Source organism: Syngnathus floridae, chromosome 14 (assembly GCF_059516105.1).
Source record: "Syngnathus floridae isolate MCC-2025c chromosome 14, RoL_Sflo_1.0, whole genome shotgun sequence".
NCBI classification, from domain to species: domain Eukaryota; kingdom Metazoa; phylum Chordata; class Actinopteri; order Syngnathiformes; family Syngnathidae; genus Syngnathus; species Syngnathus floridae.
Genome location: NC_142426.1, coordinates 2,595,932 through 2,618,365, shown reverse-complemented (window position 1 = coordinate 2,618,365; position 22,434 = coordinate 2,595,932). Strand labels below are relative to the sequence as shown.

The 22,434-nt window shown below is 44.9% G+C and overlaps 3 protein-coding genes across 10 annotated transcripts; 2 read left to right on the top strand and 1 right to left on the bottom strand.

The window, feature by feature from the left end:
- The first annotated feature begins 291 nt into the window (after nucleotides 1-291).
- Nucleotides 292-8,612, top strand: nectin4b (nectin cell adhesion molecule 4b). Of its 3 annotated transcripts, none has more exons than XM_088395786.1 (11): nucleotides 292-632; nucleotides 1,880-2,080; nucleotides 2,240-2,407; nucleotides 4,211-4,489; nucleotides 4,629-4,746; nucleotides 5,455-5,606; nucleotides 5,791-5,959; nucleotides 6,029-6,104; nucleotides 6,428-6,487; nucleotides 6,557-6,745; nucleotides 6,850-8,612. In XM_088395786.1, the coding sequence occupies exons 1-11, from the start codon at nucleotides 578-580 to the stop codon at nucleotides 7,162-7,164; spliced, it is 1,782 nt and encodes a 593-aa protein (XP_088251912.1). In that variant the 5' UTR covers nucleotides 292-577; the 3' UTR covers nucleotides 7,165-8,612. The 3 variants fall into 3 exon arrangements, with proteins under 3 accessions (XP_088251912.1, XP_088251910.1, XP_088251911.1); XM_088395784.1 differs by having other exon boundaries at nucleotides 5,776-5,959; XM_088395785.1 differs by having other exon boundaries at nucleotides 293-632; nucleotides 5,776-5,959; nucleotides 6,557-6,739.
- LOC148386993 (uncharacterized) lies at nucleotides 7,985-12,314 on the bottom strand. 2 transcript variants are annotated; one of them, XM_088395788.1, is made up of 3 exons: nucleotides 12,049-12,314; nucleotides 10,003-10,254; nucleotides 7,985-9,864 (listed from the first exon to the last, which is right to left on the bottom strand). In XM_088395788.1, the coding sequence occupies exons 2-3, from the start codon at nucleotides 10,226-10,228 to the stop codon at nucleotides 9,077-9,079; spliced, it is 1,014 nt and encodes a 337-aa protein (XP_088251914.1). In that variant the 5' UTR covers nucleotides 10,229-10,254; nucleotides 12,049-12,314; the 3' UTR covers nucleotides 7,985-9,076. The 2 variants fall into 2 exon arrangements, with proteins under 2 accessions (XP_088251914.1, XP_088251913.1); XM_088395787.1 differs by lacking the exon at nucleotides 12,049-12,314 and having other exon boundaries at nucleotides 10,003-10,529.
- tesk2 (testis associated actin remodelling kinase 2) lies at nucleotides 9,748-22,314 on the top strand. 5 transcript variants are annotated; one of them, XM_088395783.1, is made up of 14 exons: nucleotides 11,356-11,612; nucleotides 14,814-14,875; nucleotides 14,976-15,118; nucleotides 15,258-15,377; nucleotides 16,520-16,641; nucleotides 17,792-17,840; nucleotides 18,900-19,046; nucleotides 19,367-19,452; nucleotides 19,774-19,858; nucleotides 19,946-20,029; nucleotides 20,285-20,371; nucleotides 20,573-20,705; nucleotides 20,821-21,357; nucleotides 21,452-22,314. In XM_088395783.1, exons 1-14 carry the CDS (start codon nucleotides 11,497-11,499, stop codon nucleotides 21,700-21,702), a joined length of 2,022 nt encoding a protein of 673 aa, XP_088251909.1. In that variant the 5' UTR covers nucleotides 11,356-11,496; the 3' UTR covers nucleotides 21,703-22,314. The 5 variants fall into 5 exon arrangements, with proteins under 5 accessions (XP_088251906.1, XP_088251907.1, XP_088251905.1 ...); XM_088395780.1 differs by lacking the exon at nucleotides 11,356-11,612 and adding an exon at nucleotides 9,748-10,290 and having other exon boundaries at nucleotides 14,814-15,118; XM_088395781.1 differs by lacking the exon at nucleotides 11,356-11,612 and adding an exon at nucleotides 10,857-11,056 and having other exon boundaries at nucleotides 14,814-15,118.
- Nucleotides 22,315-22,434: the final 120 nt, after the last annotated feature.

Here is a 22,434-nt window from a genome sequence, read left to right as displayed (position 1 = left end):
GCTAGCTATTCCAGCTATACTCACACAGTGTACACGATTTGTATTTACAATAATAATGCCACAGTATTGCAGTACTGGTGGTCCTAATAAATTTAGTATATTGATTGGAATAGATGTACGTGTTAGTAGGACTGTTGGAAGCACAGTCACCTAATGAAAATAATGAAATGGATGTGTAGTAGCAGTGTTGTTGTGTGCGCTACTAGTAAACGGTTCTGCTTATTCCGCTGATCAGCAAACGCATCTCGAATGTACCTTCGTGTATGTGGGCGTGGCCTAAAGGCCAGCAGCAGGTGCAGCGGGATTGAGCGCCACACTTTCTCGGACCTTCTCCGTGTCAACATGACTTTTGTTCCTTTATTTAATAGTTAACAATTTCTTGGCTCATTTGTTGTTAAACTGGAGCGAATTCTCCTAAAAAATAATAAGGCCTTTTTTCCCCAACCTGGATTTAAGACTCGACTCACCTGCACGCGGGCCAGTAGAACAAATATGTCAGATTCTGATTATTTAGCGGTTGCGTGAGAATTTTTCTTGAAGTAACTGGAATTAAAGCGGCTTCACTCGAGGAAGCAGGATGGAGATTACTCTGCAAAATGTGAACTTTTCGCCGCTCCTTGTCTTCCTCTTCGGTGAGTAGTAGTCGTAGTATTACGTATTACTTTCACATACATGACAGTCGAGTAGTAGTTTTGAATGCCTCTGTATTCCTTAGTGTTAGTCGTAACCTCCTTTGAACGCTATTAAAGATAAATGTATTTTTAAAAAATGGTATCACCGACGGTGCTTGTGAACTGTTGTGCCAAATGTTGCACGCATCGATCGGAATATTGAACAACCGGGACGCTAATGCAAACATTTGGTCTTCTAGTGACAGCTGAAGATATACTAAGGAGTGGGACACAAACACTGATTCAAGTCAAACATTTGTACTTTGAAATGCGGCTTTCTTTCCCCCACGTTTTTTTCTTATTGCAAACCAAAGTGGTTACTGATTAATGAGCATGCTGATTAATGATTACAGCGCTGATAAAGGCCAAACAGTAGCTCAGTGTGGGAAAAAGAAACGATGAAATGAGACCAACGCAGACAAATGCGAGTTCGCTTGAATGCACCACAGTTTTGCTGCCACACAGGCTTTTCCAGTTCTCTTGCAACAAACGTTTGCCTCACGAACATAATTATTTTTCAGGGATTTGCCATGGGGCTATAACGAGCAAGTCACCGCTGAATTCAAAACACCCAAAAATGAAATTGATTTGGTTGTTGGAATTTGACATGTTGCGTTCACATTGGTGCCAATCTCGCAATCTGGATCAGATCTGGATTTAACTTGCTGTAGAATGTGTTTGGTAATAGGATGGCGTTTGACTATGGTTGCTGATTGTCAATCTGGCGATTTGAATGTTTTGAACTCTGTATTTCCAGTGCCGATTGATTATTATCTTGCAAAAACACACCGGTGTTCAAACGTAATTCCTTGGTGGAGGTAACAAACAGTGACCCGAGTTGGGCAAGAAGTCAAAGAATGCCACATGGCCACATTCTATTCTGCTGCTTTGCCTTTTCTTTTTCCTCCACGCCTGATGAGACAGACTCAGCAGAATGTCACGCAGATACCTAAATGCATCGTTGTCAATCGACATAATTCTCAAAATTTAGAATTAAGATGGTATGGGACTGACCTGGGGCAGTTAACCACATTCTACTTTTCCACAAATCATAATCTAAAAAGAGAAGCACAATGAACAATACAATTCAAGTCAAGTAAACTGCTCACCCTCCCTCCCTTCCTCTTTTTTGTTTTGATTTTGTTTTATACTCTGAGCCATCGGTGCCACTTTATGACCACGGTTGATACTTTTCATGTCCGAACCAGTGGCGTGCGCCCATGGCGTCTTCATCGAGCCCCTCCAGGCTGACACGTTGCAGCGCTCGATGGCCGAGAGCGCCACCCGCCTCCCGTGTCACTACCAGGCCAGCGTGGGCGAGAAGGTGGTGCAGGTGACCTGGTACAAGGAGCTGCGTGACGGCACCAAGGACCAGATCATCACCGCCCACTTTGCAGATGGACACACGGGTAGGTGAACCAGATTCAGCATCATGGCTCAGTCCTTTTTGACACTTTTCTAGCCACTCAGTGAAATTGTTTTTTGGTGGATTTTTGAAAAACAAAATTCCAGAAGGTGCCAGCACATACATTTTCACTTTTATGACCTTCCTTCCTTCCTGCTGTCAGAATTCGGACGCTATGCAGGTCGCATGAAGTTCGAGAGTGACAACCCCACTGTCAACTCTACACTACTCATCCCCAACACGGAAGAGTCCGACGATGGCACGTACGCTTGCCATATCTCCACATTCCCCAACGGAAACTTTGAGAGGCGCATCAAGCTCACCGTGTGGGGTAAGTTATTCAGTTGACTTTTTTTTTTTTTTTTGGGCTTTATCCATAATGTTGAAGCAATAGAGGCGCTACAAATGGTTGTTGACTCTTCAGGCCCATTGGGTCATCTGCCTAGAATAATAATGTATGATATAACTGAATTTAAATAATAAAATCAAAGTAGCAAAAAAAGGAGAATACAGAAAATACATTAAAATCCTGTCAGAACAATGAAAACTACAATAAAATATATTTAAAATATCAAAAAAATGAAATGAATGGTATCAAAATATACCAAAAAAGGTTGGAAGTAATAAAGAAATGGAAGTAATACAAATCAACAAGTAATTAAAATGATTTGTGTTTTATTGACAGCTTTTTGTCCTCTATATAAGTGAAATGGAGTTATTTTATGACATGTCTATCTTGGTACTGCGAGACCTCCTCCTAGCTGTCAATCAAAAGTAGCAGGTTGTGCCACCTGGTGGTTCAATTTTGTGGTGAGTTTCTTTTGCGCAATTCTCAGTCTATAAAAAGTTCAGAAGGCTTGGTTTGTTGTTCTTACTAACATCCTGTCAAGAGCTGAAGCTTTCGTGGTTAGTGTGTTAATCACCTTTCTGTCAGACCAGTTGCTGGAGAGAAAGCACACAATGATGTGTTTATGTCTTGTATTGCAAATTTGACCGCTGTGACCTTTTGCTTTTCATCGTGCAGCCACGTGTAGCCTACAGATTGACACTTTGTACACTAGTACCGACCTGCCTTTCTTCCTCTGGTCGTGAAAAGTGTCCATTGTATTCTTCACCGATGAGTATAATTTGAGGAGTAAAACTGAGCGAAAAGCATTTTGATATCGGACCTGGATTTGAGTTCTTCTGACCTTTCCCTCCTCCTCTTCTTCTATTTAGCTGAGCAGAGTGCATGCTATGGTTCAAAATGAACCACACCTCGAAACATTCTAATGGCTCATTGTCTTCTAAACGCGCACAATATATGAGGATTTCAGCAGCAATCACTTAAAAGGCATGCATATTTATGTATATTATGAAGACACTAAGCACGAACATGGCCTCTGTTGAATTTCACCAGAAAGTGACCAGCAACCTGAACTCAATTGGAACTCATTTGGTGTGTGTGCGTGCATGTGTGCGTGGGTGTTTTGGAGGCATAATAAATAACTGGAATGACATGGTTACACAAGTCAACACACTTTCTGGGGAGGAGTTTGCGCAAGTCGGCACACCCTATGACCGTCTGCTGCAAAATGTCAAGGAAAGTTGACTTAAATATATGAACTTTATTTCATCAGAGGCATATCCTACTGTTTTTTTTCTAATTTTCTGAATAATTTACGAGGATTTTGGCTTGATCACCTGTATGTCAGTGCGCGTGCCGATTATTGTGTGTCCATCAGGTGTTTTTAACATGCTTGTTGTTGTTGTTGTTGTTGAAAACACAAAGAAACTTGCGTGATACACTCAGACATGATGTTGTTGCTACCTGGGCAGAGTAAACAAAGCAACACAAACATTCACTTTTCAAATGACTCATGACATAATTACAAGCAGCCACATATCATCCGGCACAATGAATTGTTTCCATAATAGCCGATACATGGAAGGTTCTTGCAATGACAGCCTATTTATCACTACGGAAGAAGGGACCCCAATGTGGATGCATAAGACAGCCATCTCATGAGTGTTTTTATTTTTATTTTTCTAGTCCCAAAAAGCATTAGTCTCTCATTCCCAAATGCACGTAGGCAACTAAACACAATCTGAGCCGCCTCTCCGTATTGTAACCACGGCATTCATTTCCATCCAGTGCTTCCCATCGCCTCGGTGGAGCCGGTGGTACTGGTGGAGGGCCAGTCGTTCCGCGTGGCCGCTTCGTGTCGCGCCGTGGGCCGCCCGCCACCTTCCCTCTCCTGGGACACCCCCGTGCCGGGCCAGACTCAAAACCGGATCAACGAGGGGGGCTCGGTCTCCAGCTATTACTCGCTGCACCCGCTGCGTAGCATGAACGGCAAGCAGCTGGAATGCCTGGTGCGCCACCCCGGACTGGAGCATCCGCGGAGGATCCCGAACCAGCTGGTGGTGCACTGTGAGTATACGTATGTCATTTGGAACCTGCATCGATCGGATGGGGTTTTGGAATTGGAATTTTCCAAGCCCAGATTCAATTGGGCCGTGTGTTGTATTTGTCTACATATCACTTTGTGTCGTTGCGCTGGCTCAAACAGATCCCCCCGACGCCACCATCTCCGCCTCGACGGACGACTGGTTTGCAGGTCTGGACCAGGCGACGCTCACCTGCGTCGTCACCGGCTTCCCTGTGCCCCAAAACATCACTTGGACATGGTGGGACACACAAGAACTAAGCACTAATGATGGGCAAATGAAGCTTCAAGATGATTCCTGAACCCATTATTGTGTTTACTAAGACCTCTAGATGGCACTGTCTATTCACTGAAAAGCTGAAAGCCAACCGACTTGTCATTTCTTAAAACCAACATTGTCATCTTGAGGAGCCAAAGAATACAACAAGTGGTTCATGAAGCTTCATTTTCCCATCACTACTAAGCACTTAATCATTGCGTTCCCTGCGTATGGAAATGTATGGCCCACCTGGCACATACTGTCGAAGGGAACATCGACGGCAGCAAAATTGTTGTACATGTCACTATCATTAAAGGAGCCATACATACATACAGAGATAGTTCTATTAATTGAAGGCTACGCTTCACCTGTCTCTACTTTGTATATGCAGCAGGTTAGTTGGGATTCAGCCACATGAAACGTGATGTTGTGGGGAAGGGGGGGCGGGGTGACAATTATGTGTGGTGAAACTGGGGGCAACCCGATCCGACCGTCTCCATTGTGTGTCTTTTCATTGCACTAAGCCCACATTTAGAGGGAAGTGTCAGGTCTTTTGTGGTTCAGGTTCATTCATGCATGCACATTTGTGGTTGCACGCCAGCCATACAATAAATTATTGACGCCCCAAAAATGGGATTTAGTTGCACACCAAATGATCAACGTAAAGCTTCTCCTCTTTGGCGTACGCAGGAGGGGTGGGGCATTGCCCGAAGGCATCACGGTGTCGGGAGGACACCTGACTTTGGGCCGAAGCTTGCGTCTGGAAGACAGCGGCCTGTACCAGTGCACTGTCAGGAACGACGTGGGCGTGGCCAAGGCAGACTACTTCATGACTGTGACTGGTGAGCATTATTACTATTTTTGTTTTCTTTTGACCTCATGTCCGTGCATTAAAAACATAAAGGGAGGAAAACATAAATTGAAGATTAAAAATCAATCCCTCTTCTAAACTAGCTTAGTCAACATGTCATGTCAAGTATCCCACGTGAATGTTGTCACCATGTGTGTTAGCTTCTTTCCTTGCAGAAAAATCTCAGCGCAAGGAAATGTCGGCGCCCGAATCGTCCACCCTCATCATCATCATCGCCGCCTCGGCCACCGCCGCCGTCCTCGTCATGGCCGTGGTGGTCCTGCTGCTCGTACGCCACCACCGGCGCCGCAACAAAAAGTTGGAGAGACAGCTCAGTGTCAAAATGTGAGCCACGCAGGAAATTGAAAGTCATCAACACATTTTGATGCTTTTCTTGTTCATGTTTCTCCTCAGGGAGGAAGTCAACAATTTATCTCGACAGGCTTCCTTTAGGAGGCTCAACTCTGTCGGCTCGGATCTACGAACACAGGTACGTACGCCGCACGTTGTTTACGTGGGCCAATTGTGTCCACGATACAAATTCACACGGCGTCCTTAATGTGAACAAATAATTTAATAACCACTGCTCTCATTTTTTCAAAAGAAATGTACTTGTTGACTTTGTTTTTGATTTGTAACTTTTAATCATTTTTTTCACTTTAATTTTCTTTTCCTTTTGATTTCCATGATTTTAACAAATGTCTTTTTCAATATAAGTTAAATGTTTTTAAATTTAAATTTTCCATTTAAATCATTTGAAAAATATTTACCCAAAATGTTTTTCACCTAATCCATGCCAATGTTTGTTCCCAGTCTGAAGATAACGCTTTGGTCAGATCAGACAGCCACATGAAAAATAGCCAAGTGTCTCTGGTGAGTCCCCCCCCCTCCTCTATTTTGAAATCAATGGTTTCAATGGGCGTTATGTCTTCTGCCCTGCAGGAAAGGCCCATCTACAGAGGGAGCCAGTCAACTCTGGGCGGCAGATGGGCACCTCTGGGTGGTTTCGAGGCAGAGGGCCGCCCCGTCGTCTGGCACGATGAAAGCGAAATCGGCAGGGTGGCGGTGACTGACTTGGACAGGAGGAGAGCCAACTCTTACCAGAAGAGCAGCAGCATGTCGCTGGTACTGGTCAGCATCTGTTGAAAAACATTCTCACTTTGATAGAACCTGTTTTTTTATACAACTTTCTCTATAGTCTGTCAATATTTATATGATTAAATGTTTACATGCAGGATTCTGGTCTTCCACCATCTCTGGTTCCTTTGAAAGTTCAGTCGAACGAAGCTGTGGGAGCGAGAGATCCGTTGGATGTCTGTGAGATCTCTGCGCCCCCGCCTGAAGAGAACTGGTGTCCGCCGGTCCCACGGGCACCCCCCACCAGCGGGCCGGAGGGCGAGGAGGAGGAGGACGACGGTGGCGGCGGCGGCTCTGAATCCTACCAACTGTCCCAAGCGCTCACCAATCACTTCTACTACAGCAACGGCGTCCTCCGGCCACGGCCGCACGCCAACGCCATCCTGTTGCACCCCCCCAGTCAGGTCTTGTAGAGCCATAGTCTCCTGTCTTTCCGCTCAACCTTTCCGCACCCTCGTAGCACTGTTACTGGAGCAATTCTGAAATGTCGGCGCTCTCTGTGAAAATCTCGCCACCTATACGTAGTATCTCACGGACTTCACTGTTTTTCCTGCACACGTCCAAGGCTGCAGGTGAAATGTCTTTTTGCACTTTTTCATTCAATTAACCGCCATCATCGTATTGACAGTGTGGATATGATCACCCGAACGCTGATCGTGTCCCTGCCGCATTAGGCCAAGGGCAGAACATCAAAATACAGTATTAGAGCAGATTCATTGTTGACAAGTGTCAGCACAGGCCGTTTTTCAGCTTCAAAGTAGCGTTATATTACACTACAAAAGTTCATTTTAGATTTAAAATGTGATATACGTATTTTCCACGTGTATATCTAAGGAAAAGTCGATGCTCCACCATGCCTCAGACGTCCATGTGTGACATCTCTTTCTTTGCTGGGTGCACACAGCAAACGTAATTGCGGCAAAAACTGCGTAGCCTACCTTGAAAGTGCACAAACGGGAGGATGAGCGTTTAGACAATGATGTGCCTTTTTTTACACCTAACCCACCGAAGGAGTTGTACTATTGAGAGGACGGGGACTTTTGGAAGATTGACATAGCAAAAGACTTTCGCTATGGGAGAACGTGCAACTTCTGGAGGACCTTTGTGTGTTTGTTTACATTGCAGAAGCTCGTGCCTATCATGAATCGGCGCCAAAAGATGTCGGCTTTCGAGAACTTGTGTGTGCGATGTCTAAAATAGACATGATACGGTGACAATTGCTTTCAACAAAAATGTAAAATGATTAGCTGGACCTGGATTGTTTCACTTTGAAGTCTCTTTTATGTGACAAAGTGGGCTGCATGTACATATTACGTATGTGCAGATGGTGGCAGGGTCAAAAGCACCAGTGTTGAGTGGCATTAGGTACCATTATTAATTGGTGCATTCAATGACAACTTGAAGCGTTTACTTGTAAATATTTATTCATGGAAGCACAGCATCAATTTAAAAATCATTTTTGTTGTGTTCAATTCTGTAAGTAGATCATGTTGTACTATAAATCCTAATGAATTTTCTTTTGTCCAAAAAGAGAGAAGTGTACTATTTTGGTTGGAAGGATCCATTTTAGGGCTATATTGTTTTCCCTTCCAGCTGTTTCTAGGGGTCCTTCACAGACAAACTCTTTACTGATTGCAACCAAATTGGAATAGCATTGAGGACACTAAATTGGATTTTCATCTTTGCATGTGGGTGCAGCAAATGTTTTCTACCTTGTCATCAGAACACCCCCAAAGTGTACATTTTAGGGCCATATTTGCAGGCTCCGTCAAAACCTCATACTTCTAAGATGAGCTTTCCCCATTGAAATGAATGGAAATGCAATTAATCTGTTCCACCCCAATAAACATCCAAAACAGCATTGCATGATTAAAAAATGCTTTTATGAAACAATTAAGACACCCCCACACTTTAGTATATGAATGTCTTGTTACGTTCCAAAAAGCTGTCTTTCTGTCCAGTCACTGGCTAGATATTATTAGCTGTGTTTGTGCGGTTGTCGGGATGGACACCAGCCTTCGTAAAAGCCACACTTTCTTCATCGCTAGCACAATTTACTGTCTCGGAATCCAAAGTGAGGGAGGGCTAATTTACAGCCGAAATAAGGGTAATATGTGATGAGTAGAGCGGACCGGATGATGTTTACACAGTGTTTTGCTTGGATCTCAGGAAGCACACTTTGTGAAGCCAAACCATATTTGTGAAAAGACACTTCAATTCGGGCACTCGTACTAGAAATGTTGGCCATTTGTTATGCTCGACACGTTTGGCCTTTTGTGTGGTTGGATGGAAAAAGGTTGAGTTTTTTTGTCTTTCTCTATTCATTCACTGTGGGGCTAAGGCTTCCTTGTGTATGCGTTGGTGCGTGCGCAGGTTACTCCTTTGGGAGAAGGACTTGCCACACATGTTGCACATGTAAGGCTTCTCGCCCGTATGAATGCGCTGGTGGATCTCCAAGTGGCTGGCTCGGTCAAAGCTCTTGCCGCAGAATGGGCAGATGAACCACTTCTCTTTGACGCGCCGTCCCGCCACTTCTTTGCCTAGCCTGGGGTCATCGAAGATGAAGATGCCGTTGTCGGGATGACATTTCCCTGGGAGGAAAGCACCCCGCCTCTCATTGGATTGGCCGAGAGGATGATTTTGTCGAAAAGCCGCCGGAAGCCTCGAGTGACTCGATGCGGCATGTCTAGCGCCTGCCACCAACCTGTCAGAGGAGTTATCCAGTATGTCCAAGGCATTCTCGATAAGCAAAATATCAGAGTCTATATTGTGAGAATTAGCAGCCGAGAAGTAGTCCGCCTCCTCTGCGTTGTCGCTGTCGCCCACAGAAACAGACGACCACATGCGGCTCTCCTGATCCTCACTGTTGATGGCCGGACCATGACCCGAGGGTCCGTCAGCGGGGTCGGGGCACTCTGAGTCTGTCACCTGCTCCACAATCATGACGTCATCCTCGTCGTCCTCTCGCTTGACGGGTAAGTTCTCGTCAGCTGTGTCGTCGCAGGTATGCTCACTTGGGTTCTCCTGAAGGAGTAATGCTGCTGCTCCGTCATTGGCTGAAGGGTCTCCCTTGTCTGTGCTGCTCTGCTCACATGTCGCGATGATGTCGGTCGCTGAACCGGAGATGGGAAAAAAAAATAGTGAGCCGCTATATTTGTGAAACCATAATTGTAAGAATATACACAAGTATAGCTGCATTTATAAACGCGTCTTAAAAAGACAAATAAAACAACAGCTGTTCGTTCACCTACCATCGTTGGTGGCTGTGGTGGGCGGCGGCTGGTGGTGCTGCTCCACGCCGGAGGAGCCAAGAGCCGCGGGCGACACACACGTATCCCGCTGCTGGTTCTCCAGCAGCTTCCTCTCCAGGGCTTCCACTTCTCGCTCCCTGCGGCGGAGTTCAGCGTGGACCAGGGCGAAAGCATCCTCCCACAGCTGTGCGATCTCCAACACGGCCGCCTGGGCGAGCGCCTCCATGATGGAGGCTAACTTTTTCTGGAAAGCTGCGCAGTGTGCCGGTTGCGTAGACATGGCGGAAGGTAAAAGATTTGAAGACGTACAGCTATTACAATTAGTTTTCTATTTTAAGTGATTGTTGTTCTTGTGTTTAGGATACTGGTAATCTTTCTGACGAAGCGAAAACAGTAGTGTAATGCAAGAGAAACAGGAAGTACTCGTTGTCACGTGATGTAAATCTACGACGATGGCAAGAAGACAAAATAAATTCCCTCATAATAAACCAAGATGCTATGAGACTAAATTGAAGCAATTATTTCACAATATTAAAATAGTTGTAAATATGTTGCCGATTATTACTAATAACACCTTGCCGTCCAATGCCAACGTAACTCACATTTTAAAGGCGTGTAAATATGTGACCTCTCGGTTTGTCCACTAGATGGGGTTGTAATTCCACTCTAACACCAACTGAAATCGTTTTGATGATATATTTTTTATTCCTAACCAATAGATGTTTTTGTTGTTGCAATATATATGGTATATAATGTATATGTATTTTCAATGAAAAAATAGACATATTTTTGACAGTTGCACATGAGTGAGAAAAAAGCCCGACGATTGGCCGACGGGCTTGTCACTCAAAGGTACGCGGGGTCCGTTGTGCTATGAAACCGAGCGAGAGCGAGAGAATGGGGGAAGACACCATCGACGATTGAACGAACTGTCAAACGGCAATCATCGCGCTGAATTATCGCCGCGGGCGGAGAAAAACCGCAAACGTGCCTCAGCTGGTGGGAAGAAGAACATTTTAGGGAGAGAGTTTATGCAGCGCCATCTTTGCCAAACGTGAGGAGGACGGGTGGGAGGGACGTTGTACTTCAGTGGTGAGCTAGCTAGCCAACGTTTTTGCTAGCATGCAGTTTTGTTGACAAACGGGCTAGCCGAGCCGAGCCCCCACTTCCCAATTATGCTGGCGGTTTGACTTAAAAAAAAACGCCCCGCTTCCCCATTTTTGCCTCGACGGAATTAAACAGCATGAACCCCTCTCGGCAAGTCGAAAAAGGTACGCACACTGTAGTGTATATGTAAGCTGAAACTTTTATTTCCTGTCTGGCGTCACACAACGACAACTTTCTTACACATTTGTGTCGCGTCGGGTAGACCAAAGACGTTTAGTAAAGGCCTCGAGTTAATAAGATTGCTTCCATTGAGTCCCTTTCGGCAGCCTGAGCCGTCTGCGGCTTCTCGACTATAAGTCTTCTGACCCCCGCGGAGGTTGCTCATTAATGTCGCTGCGGAATGACAGCCATGCCGCGTATCGTTCCACTTCGGAGCCAGATGGTCATCGGATAAGCGGGAGCTGCTGCTCTTCGTTCGCTCGCTTGAATGTCACCTTGCTCAGGTATCTTGCAAACGTCGCGCTCGGGCGTTTAGACCAGAGCTTGTTAAACGCTTTTGGTCCAGCCAGCTTCCAAATGTTTTTCTCAAGAACCTACTAATTAATGATTGTAACACAGAGGTGCTCGCAGCCTGTGTACAAACAAGAAAAAAAATCTAGTTGTGAGTGTTGACGTAGTTCGTGCATACTGAAATGTGCTAAAGGAAAATGTTTCATTTCTATCTTTCATAATACTCCACTACAAAGTTCAGGAAGAATGAAAACAGAATAGATATGTGTGTCGAAAGGATTTATTTGGTGCAGGCTGTTCCTCTTGTGCAATTTAACACAAATTAGTCTGAACAAACTGTATTCATACGAATATGAGACAGCAGGCTAGAGCCACTGCAAACACGTTACGTTCTAAGTAATGACAGTAAATTAACATTGTTTACCTTACCTTGTCGAGCCGGAGTTAAAAGGTGTTAAGACTCAATGTTGAACCATTGTCGACTTGCAGTGTGAGATGATGGCAACATTCTCTGTTTTGTGGATTTCCTTTGTCTCTGCACCATCATGCCAACTTTCTTGTGAATGCTCGTTGTACATTAACTACAAAACGAAAGAGCTGGAAGACTGGGTTGTCATTTTCATAGTTATTGCAGCGTGGAAATCCTCAAGATTGGCTCAGGGGGTGCCAGTAAACCTAAATTTCTGTCCTTTGCAGTTGTGCTTTGTACTTTTTTGTAGCAGCATCAAAGCAGACTAAGATGATGAACACACACAATTGATTCAATGTCTCTGGAGTCTGTCAAATGTAAAATGCTAGAATAGAATGACACAAAATTTGGGCTGAAAACGGAAAAATGTCAACGCAAAATCTCTGCCGAGAAGCGAATGCTACCGCTGGTCCAGACATGCTCACTAGTACAAATAAGATGCTGTGGTGGCAATGGACCGTAAATAAAGACATTTCCAACATCTGTCATTATTTCTTACTTCAAATAAGAAGATAATGCACAATGCAACCCAGGTCTTTTGTACCTCAGTGTTAGCCAAGTTAATAGCCTGCCACCGCTAGCTAGAATGTATTGTAATGCCCCCGCAAGTGTAAAAATGTTATTAAAGCTCCAAGTTTGACCTCTGGGGTAAGCCCCCAGATGCCCCCACCAGCAGTCATCATAAACATAACTTGTGTGTAATTTATCGCTGACAGCCTCTAATAGTGTGTAATCCAGTGGGACACATCTGGGTGGTGTTACCCCCCCATCCAGGCCGCTCCCATAGGACACCCATCTGCTTTGTGCTAACAGCAGGCCCCATTTTACACTGCAGAAAAAGAAAATCCCACTCCCTTTTTTTTTTTTTCCTCCATTCCTTCGCCTTCCTGAGGTCTTTCACTGAGTGGTCTCCACATATGTATAAAGGGTGTAGTTATAGGGAGCAAATATAGACGGAACACGTGCCCGTCTGTCGTTTCTTGCGCAAATAAACGTGAGCCCATTCACACAAATGATAACGCCAACATTTTTTGGATCGGTGTCGTCGGGATGAGAGTAAGGAAGTGGGCAACATGACGCCCCGAGAAGCCCCTTCCCCCAAAAGCAGTCCAATGTGGTACATTTGTGCTGGTTCCAAATTTGAATGGTAATTGCCATCTATTCTCAGCGGCGGCAGCGGTGGCAGCGGCGGCAGCAACGGCTGCGTTCAAAACAAGCGCGCTCGTCTATTCTCGCCGGTCAAATTAGAGAGCCCAGCGAGCTTGAGGCCTGGCCCGGCGCGCCACTCGCGTTTACCTTGGCACGCCTTGAGTTTGTCTCACCGTTTGAAGCGGACAGAAAACGAGAGAAAGGAGGGAAGAAAAGGATGAAGATCCTTTTAAGGACTGGGCTGATCTCAGCGGCTGTGATGACATGTTAATAGAACACAAGAGACGCCGTTTTTAGGTTGTGATCTTATGACACCACAACTTGGCTTGGCTTTGATTAAGGCGTCATTTCTTCACTTTGATATGTGTTATTTTGAACGTAATTCGAGTGCCTTACACTATTAAAATCCACAATAAAGAGTGTTCTTGTGCGCTGGAAAGAACTCCCAGTACTTTTCAATGACGTCATTGAACGATAAGCATAAGATCAGACTTTTGGTAGCTGTTGAAGGCATGCTCATAGCGGGGCTGCTGCTTTACAGCATCATGATGTCTCCCAAAGGTTCTGGCTAGGAGTTGTTAGTGGTTAGGATGAAGATGTATCTGGAGGGTGTCTCGGGAGATTTAGGGTTAGGGGCTTGGAGATACTTTGCGGGTGGGTTGTTGCAGTTGGGCGTTGGTGGTTAGGATGAGTTGGGGTCAAGTGGATGTCTGTGGAGAGTTACATTTGGGGCTTGCTTAGAACCGTTGATGGCTTGGGCTAAAGATGATGTCACTGGAGAGTTGGAATTGCGAGCTGGTGCTTTTTAGGGTTAGCAGTTGAGTCTCCAAAGAGTTTGCGTTTAGGGAGTAATAGTTGGGTGTTGGCGGTTTGAGTGACATCTCTGAAGTGTCGAGAGTTAGTGTGGGATCTAAACTGATCTATGGAGGGTTCAGCTTAGCATTGGGGTGAACTTAGGGCACGATTGGAGTGATGTCTCCAGAAAGTGTTAAAGTTAACACGTTAAAGTCAAAAGTCAAAACCTGTAATAACATTCTTTCCAGGGCAGAGCAAAAAGATGAAAAAGTGGCAAGTATTTATGATCAGAGATAAACATGACCTTTCGCCCCTGCAAAGTTCCTCTTGCGCTCACGTCGTTAAAAGGTTCACGTCACTCGAGAGCCATTTTCTTGACTAATCTCCGAACAATCGCTTACTGTTACGGCCGTTGTGCTTCTGAGCTTTCTTTAGCAGTGCTCGTGAGAGCCGCTCCACGAGTCCGCTTGATGCTTCTGGAAAATAAATCAGATTTACAGGTCTCCAATTGGACGTTATTCTTGGATAAATTCAGATCCATGAGAAATTATACCAATCGAATAATATTTTTTATAAAGATGGTTACAGTATTAATTTATAGTCTTTGAATGTAATCACGTTGCTAATCACATCACCTTTTCAAAGGAATATTATGATTTATTATTTTGATGGTCACATTGTTCCAGATGATATAGTTATCAAATCTGATTGATTGATTGATTGATTGATTGATTGATTGATTGATTGATTGATTGATTGATTGATATTTACTTCCCTCCAGGTCTCCACTGGCTCATCACCCGACATGTGAGAGCCCCCCCACCGAGGTGGACCCCCCAAGCTGTGAACGGCCGCCGCTGAGCCCTCCTCGGCAACTCCACAACAATTTGGTGCTCTTGTCATGTGGGTACAACACGGAGGAAGACTCCCATTACCCCAACAGGTGTCGCCATCGTTATCGTCATGGACCGGAATAAACGCAACTCTATCGCCGCGTTCCCCACGCGACCCGAACGCCTCGCCGAGGACAGAGACGGTGTCGCGGGGCTAGCGGGGTGCGAGATGGGCACGGGACCATCATCGCAGGTCAGCCGAGCAGCATACTTACAAAACATGCTTATAATAGTTTGATCTTTTTTTTTTTTTTTTTTTTTTTTTTGTAAATGTATGAAATCTTTTCTATTTAAAAAACAAAAAACATTCTCAGTTGTCAAATGTCTTCCAGGTGGGCAGGGTGTTCCCTTCGTCCTACAGGGCCCTTATCAGTGCCTTTTCCTGCCTTACGCGCTTAGACGACTTCACCTGCGAGTGGATCGGCTCCGGCTTCTTCTCTGACGTTTACAAGGTGGGTGGGACTCTACGACGCTGAATCTTTAAAGCGTATGATTGTCTATTGAAGCTCACGGTCATTTGTGCCTGGTGGTCTCCTCCGTCCACAGTTGATGTTTTGAGGTCAACACCAATCACTTATGAGATACCACGGAAGCTTTGCTAATGCTCTCCCTTCCTCCCCATTAATCACGCGAGCATGAGGAACATGAAATTAGGCTGGCATGTCTACCATTAAAAAAAAGTATGAAAAACCCGTGTCCAGAATGATTAGTTTGTAGGAGTCATTGTATGCTCTCTGATGAGGATACCAAAGGAACTTTTGATATCGCCCTAGATGGCCGATGCAATTTTTACAATTTCACTTTCCATCTGGAGAAGATGAAGTTTACTTAGCCGAAAGTACGTACATCAGGACAGGACAAGGATACAGTACTCTGTTTGGCTCGGGGGTGGATCTGTGGTGAAGCTGTAAAACAGGGAAGAAGATGGGGGATGGAATAGGAGCGGGGTTGGAGGGGTCGGAAGATGAACATTGGGGGAGTGGGTCTTCTGTCGAGTGGCCATCTGTTCCTCCTGCTGTCCTGTCAAGCCAAGCCCCCAATCGAGCATGCTAGCTAGCATTCAGAATTTCAGCTAAAATTGTATCATGGACTATATATCGATAGCATTTTTACTTGAATGAAAAAGTAAATGCTGATTATTATCATCATGGCAATGGTCAGGAACAATTGCTATATCCCAAAATATTCGAGTGATGTGTGGCAACTCAGCGGGGGTTGTTAATGGACAATTGAGAGAAATGTTTTGTCAGTCAGTAAGTACTCGCCTTGAATTTACAGCTGATGCTTTGTCCCCGTCAGCCGACATTTATGACTGTTGCGTAATGCCGAGATGGTGCGATGTGCTTATCAGCGTGTGTACAGTACAAGGCGAGCCTCGCTGGGTTACGTGACCATTACCCAACTGGCTGACGGATACACCGATGATGCCCAATCAAGGCGAATTGATCCGTGTGTTTTTCCACTATCCCAAGGCTGACTTTGCTCCATCGGAAATGCATGCAATGTTTTCCCAGCAGAGATTCATCAATGGCTAGTCTGTGGCTAATCAATGGCTAACCAATGGCTAATCAATGTTTACTCCGCGGCTTCACAGGTTTGCCATCGAGCGTCAGATCAAGTGATGGCGCTGAAGATGAATAAGCTGAGCAGCAACAGAGCCAACATGCTGAGGGAAGTGCAGCTGATGAACCGCCTTTCACACCCCAACATACTCAGGTGCACTGTCCCTGAAAATAAATCAACCTTTTTTCAACTAATAACAGAATAACACAAAAAAATGTCAAACTATATGCAATTATATGTTCATGAATACAACCAATACTAGAAAATAGGTGATATTTATGATTATAGTTCATTTGCACAAGTTGTTTAGAAGTCAAAGTATGTTAGAAGGTAGTAGTCACTTTTGTGTGGTGGTGTTTTGTTGCATTCTGTAATGTATGGGCGGGAGCATGCATGTGTTTATATGTTTGTTATACAATGCCATCCTTGTTGTTTATGCAGCCGACCGGCCGTGTTATTTCTGTGTGTTGTCAGCGGACAGTGAAGGAGCTCTTTGTTTTACAATGCACAAGTTGGACTTTCTTTTGCAAGTGGGGAAGCCTCTGTGATTGTGTCCATTCACAAACTGATCACACACACAAAACAAATACATTAAAAAAAATCAATCCGGCCGTCAGTGTGAAAAGCAGGCTGTGTGAATCGGATCGGAAAATTCAACCTTTGAAAAGAATGGCTGTTTGATTTTGGATCTCAAATGAAAATAGAAGTTCGGCAAATTTATGGAATTTGGATATATGGATGTCTTTCCCCATGTGGGACAAATAAAAGAATATATCTTATATTAAAACGATTTAAAAAAAAAAATGAAGTCAAGATACATGCCACAAAATGCTCAAATGTTTTGATCGGGAAAAAGTCAAAGAAAGAGAACTCTTTGGGCTTTGCGTTGGATCTCAAGTCAAAAAGAGGTCACTCCCCGAGTTAGCATGTTTGTGAGGACACAGTGGAGCTCACCTTGATAGGCCAGAGGCAGAAGAAAGGTGTGCAAGAGGGGAGACACGTCTTGTCTGATCTTGTTTGCTGCCGGAATCTCCGGAATTTTTTTCTTGACTTTTCATGCTTGTATGCTCTTTGTTATTAGTACTTCATTCTTCTTTTAGTATGTACCCATATATTGGTTAACCTATTTTTGTTTGACAGTTAAGAAGTGGGACTCAAGAAGCTCAATTGTTTCTAAGTCCTACTTTAAAGGATCCCAGCCTTTCCTAAAGGTTAATGTGAAATCATAAGGATATGATGGCTTATTTTATGACTACATGCTAATCACTGTACTTTTTTTTTTCTTTTTGCTGTGCCGCCGCAGGTTCAAGGGCGTGTGTGTGCACGAGGGCCAGCTTCACGCCTTGACGGAGGTAAGAGAACACATTCTTCAAAAGGTTGTTCACTTCCCTGGCAGGTAAAACATTTGCAGCAAAAATAGACAGGTCATGAAATAGTGTGTGTGTGTGTGTGTGTGGCCCGACTCGGGTGGCGGCCTCATGCTGTTTTGCTGTTTTGTCATCTGACCCTCAGTCACCCCCCTGAGGGCAAGGGGGTGGTGCCAGGTTCCCTCAAATGGAGAATCCAGTCAAGTACCTCAGAGGCACAAAAGCAGTATTTTCCCTGTCCTTTCTGGAAGTGCATTCCCTAAGACTTTTTATTGGCTAGAAAAATTTTCAAGTTGTTTACAGGAATTTTATTTGGGCCTAAAAATACAGTCATGCTCTTTTCAGCAATCATAATCTTTTAAAGCAGCGCGTAAACAATAGTCCTTTGTATCACGTGCAGATAAAATAAACAAAGCGAAAAATGCAGAAATGTTTAAGGTGCAACAAAACGATTCTCACAGTAGTGGCAGCACCGCAAGCGTCCAATCAGATTGCACTGATGTCATCCCAGTTGAGTGTCATTTCTTACTCCGTTATTTAACAGCATCGACCTCCTGGCCTAAATCTGAGCCTTGATCCGTGTTAACCACTCGTGTTCCGTGACGCCTTTACGTCGTGATTAGTGTGTCTTTATGGCAGGGTCAGCAAAGTTCTTACGGATAAAAGAGCCAAAGGCGCCCTTGCTCAACCAAGAGATAAATCCACTTCCTGTCAAGCCCGTCCGTCGCAGTAGCCGCGACCCCGGCGGGCCTGCGGGAGAGCTGGCTCGTGACCCAGAACCTCGCTGTTGGCCAGACAGTCCTAAGCATTTGATATTAGTGTGTCATACTCCTTTCCATCATTTGTCCCCAAATATTTGTGTCTTTTTTATATTTTTGTTCTCATCTTTAGAGCATTATTAAAATGTACTTAATGTTTGTCACTTGCATTAGCAAATCATTGACATATTTCACATAATAACGTAAAATGGTGATACTTTTGCTCGCCAACATATCAGCCTCCGCGTTCATACGCCTGCCACATTGTTATGGTTTGTGTCTGCAGTACATCAACGGTGGCAACCTCGAGCAGCTTTTAGACAGCAACAAGCACCTAAGCTGGCACACCAGAATGAAACTGGCCAGCGACCTTGCCGGGGGTCTGGCCTACCTGCACGCCAAAGGCATCTTCCACCGAGACCTCACCTCCAAGGTAGGTGTGCCGGAACGGTCGGGTGGGTGCTTCCGTCATGGAACACAACCGGGACTATGGTTGTGGTCCGTGAGTGACTCAATACTGTCCTCTGCTGACTTGACAATTGTCTGTACCAGTGAAATTTTTGTCCTGGAAGCTATCATCAGTTTTGCCACGGAAAATGAGAAAGTCAAGCCTAAATCATTTTCCTTACAAAGTGAATGTTGCATGTGGCCTTACTGGTGTAAAAACAACAAGTCAGCGCCACTGTCGTCTAAACGTAACCATATTGGAAGATAGACAATAATAATGAAGATTCTGTTGTGGTCTCTTGCCAGAACTGCTTGATCAAATGCGATGACGGCGACGGCTACACGGCGGTGGTCGGGGACTTCGGATTGGCCGAGAAGATCCCCGCCAATCTGTACGTGCTCTTCCTTCTTCAATTCACCATCTGAGCGAGTCTAAATATTCCAGTCGGCTCTCAGTCGGACATAAAAGCACATCCTTACTACTGCAGTTTTGGGAGGACATTAAGCCCGAAGCAGCTGAAATCCCCTTTATTCACTAATCCCTACTTGATTGTGAATTAGTAAGAGCCTTGGTAGTCCCAAGAAGCACTTATGTGTGACCGTAATGTTTGAAACATTTCTGTTTGATTGTAAAATATTGAATGAAAAGATCTATACTTTTGGGCACCTTTTTATTCGTCAAAGTTTTTTAAGAAATTTTGTTTTTTGTGCAGCACGGAAGGAGCCAAGCTCTCAGTGGTGGGTTCTCCGTTCTGGATGGCTCCTGAGGTTCTGAGAGATGAACCTTACAACGAGAAGGTTTGCTGAAAGCATTTTCAGCCAAAGATGTATGTATGGTGAGCGTTACTTGAGCGTTATTTGAATGATTTCAAATGATTTTCCCAGGCTGACGTTTTCTCCTACGGCATTATCCTGTGTGAAATCATCGCCAGGGTCCAGGCTGACCCCGATTTTCTCCCACGCACAGAGGTACATGTAAAACTCTCTCAGTACCGCCTCCTGTAGAGTTCCAAAAATTAGGCAGATTTATCAACAGGATGTCCAGAAAAGTCAATGGAACAAGAACTTTTTCATCTATTCATCTACATAAAATAACTATTTTTCATCCCAAATGTTTATTTATTGTTTTATGTATAGAAATGACTGTGTGTCGACTAATGAACATGAATTGAGCCATTTTACTATTGGCACAATTTCACACACTTTCTTTGTGTAATTGAGCAGAACTTTGGCCTGGACTATCACACCTTCCAGCACATGGTTGGCGACTGTCCACCCGACTTCCTTCAGCTGGCGTTCAACTGCTGCAATGTAAATCCATGTCCACGCTGTCTTCCAAAAAAGACACAAAGGCCAATCAGATTACGTCTCTAATCTGAAGACCCCCAATCTCCTGCGGTCTTCCAACAAAATCTGGATAAGACACCCACCTGCTTGTCTTTATAGATTTGTAAAAGTCACAAAAAGACGAAAGGAGATCATTTCAGGGATTTACTGGCAAATTTCTTCCAGATGGACCCCACGCTACGGCCCTCTTTCCCAGACATTATGGGATACCTGGACGAGTCATTGGCGCGCCTCAACGAAGCACACCAGTGCCCCCCACTATCTGGAGAGTGCGACAAGAAGACGGTGGTTTCCAAAGGTTGGTGAACAAGACAAGACCATGCTCATAACAAATAAATCCTGCATCTTTTGTGATCTCTGGGCTATCGTTTGACTATGAACTTGTGTTCAACTTTCTGTGTGTCCGATCAAAGGGGACAAGATTCAGGCCCTGAAGCGACTCAACCCGCTGATTTTCCCCGATGACAAAATCCCACCCAAATCGCCACGACCCCGCCGCAACATCTGGCTGAGTCGCAGCCAGTCAGACATTTTTTCGTGCAAGGCGGCGAGGAAGGCGAACGTGCCGGACCCGCAGTACGAGCCGCCGGCTTCTCGGCGGGCCGTCAAGCCCCGCAAGGTCAACCCGTTCACGGCACGCGAGGACCTGTGCGGCGGCAACATAAAGTTCTACGACGTGCCCAGCAAGTCTGTGTTCTCGCTGGTCTTTGACCTGCGCTCGCCACCGGGCAGCGCCTTTGCCAGCCGGCCGCCGCCGCACGCCTCGGCCGCCTCCACGTCCTTCTACTGGCGGCAGTTGCCGGGACGACAGTGTCACTCCTTGCCCGTGTCCCCCCAGTTGTCTCGCTCTGATTTCTTGTACCATCACGCCGAGGCCGGAACCACCTCGGCTCTCAATAACAACAACAACCTGCCCTGCAACGCACACCCGCTGGCCTCCGCTATGACGTGTGAGTCATTTGAAGCACTAATCTAATGGCAATGTATAAATGCCAAATGTTCGTATGAATTCATAATCATGAAACGACGCCTTCTTTCTCCCAGCGGCAGCCTGCTGGTCCGAGTCGGCCCCGACGGGTCACGAGGTTCGACATAAGCCTACGCTGAGCGGGTGGGCCAGGAAATACACGGTGGTGGAAATCCCACCCTATTGTGGGCCCAAGGCCGAAGACGACGAGGATGAGGACGACGTGTTTGGTGAGAGCTGGTCTCCAAACGTCCCCCTTGGCGAGGCCATGGACTGCTCCAGCATGGTGGAGGACCAACACATGCAGGTCATGCCACCTCAGGACTGAAGAGAATGTGAAGAGAGTGTGTTCAGAGCTTCTCTAAAGCATTTGTGACCCTCGTCGCGTTCAAAATGTGTTCTTGCTAATATTGTTTATATTTATTGTTAATATTACGGGATGACTTTGATTGTTTCCCACTCCTCGCCCACTGAAAAATCGCGTTTTCACACCAAAACGGATCTCTACGGTAAAAGTGGACATATTGCTGCTTCGGGTCCCTCCAACTTCATGTGCATTTACTGCATTCTTGCTTTTTTTCATTTTCCTCGACGCTTCTGTTGGATTCAAAGTCAGTTTGATGCAATTTCACTCGTTCACCAGCAGTCATGTTGTCTTTTGTTTTTTTTCTCAAATCTAAAAGCAGTTAAGAGATTATTTAGTTTGTATCGGTACGAACTAAAATGCACTATTTTGTCATCTTTTCTATGCAAAAAAATATTTCACACTGTTGCACAGAATTGAGGATGTAATATTTATGTGTTAAAAAAAAAAAACACAAAAACAAGTCTTACCTTTGTATATTTGTGTAAAAAATGTTCAGACTGAATTTGCTTTGAAATAACAAAGCTTCTCCCGAGTTTCATTTCAGTTATAATAAAAAAGAACCTCTGACTCGGACCGTTTTGGAATTATTGTAAGCTTTACATCCGTATCCAGGCTGAAGCACCAAACTGTCAACATCTCACCCTGGTTTGAAACTTTTTTTCAAATATTTGTCTAATGACAAAGACTCTTCTG

Excerpts from the sequence above, each read along its gene's own strand:
- nectin4b (XM_088395784.1), top strand. The coding sequence starts at position 578 with ATGGAGATTACTCTGCAAAATGTGAACTTTTCGCCGCTCCTTGTCTTC. Across the intron at positions 4,747-5,454 it reads CAAAACATCACTTGGACATG|GAGGGGTGGGGCATTGCCCG; the intron begins GTGGGACACACA and ends TGGCGTACGCAG. Across the intron at positions 6,488-6,556 it reads AAAATAGCCAAGTGTCTCTG|GAAAGGCCCATCTACAGAGG; the intron begins GTGAGTCCCCCC and ends TCTGCCCTGCAG.
- LOC148386993 (XM_088395787.1), bottom strand. The coding sequence starts at position 10,282 with ATGTCTACGCAACCGGCACACTGCGCAGCTTTCCAGAAAAAGTTAGCC. Across the intron at positions 9,865-10,002 it reads CACCACAGCCACCAACGATG|CGACCGACATCATCGCGACA; the intron begins GTAGGTGAACGA and ends TCTCCGGTTCAG.
- tesk2 (XM_088395783.1), top strand. The coding sequence starts at position 11,497 with ATGTCGCTGCGGAATGACAGCCATGCCGCGTATCGTTCCACTTCGGAG. Across the intron at positions 15,378-16,519 it reads TCTTCTCTGACGTTTACAAG|GTTTGCCATCGAGCGTCAGA; the intron begins GTGGGTGGGACT and ends GCGGCTTCACAG. Across the intron at positions 17,841-18,899 it reads AGCTTCACGCCTTGACGGAG|TACATCAACGGTGGCAACCT; the intron begins GTAAGAGAACAC and ends TTGTGTCTGCAG.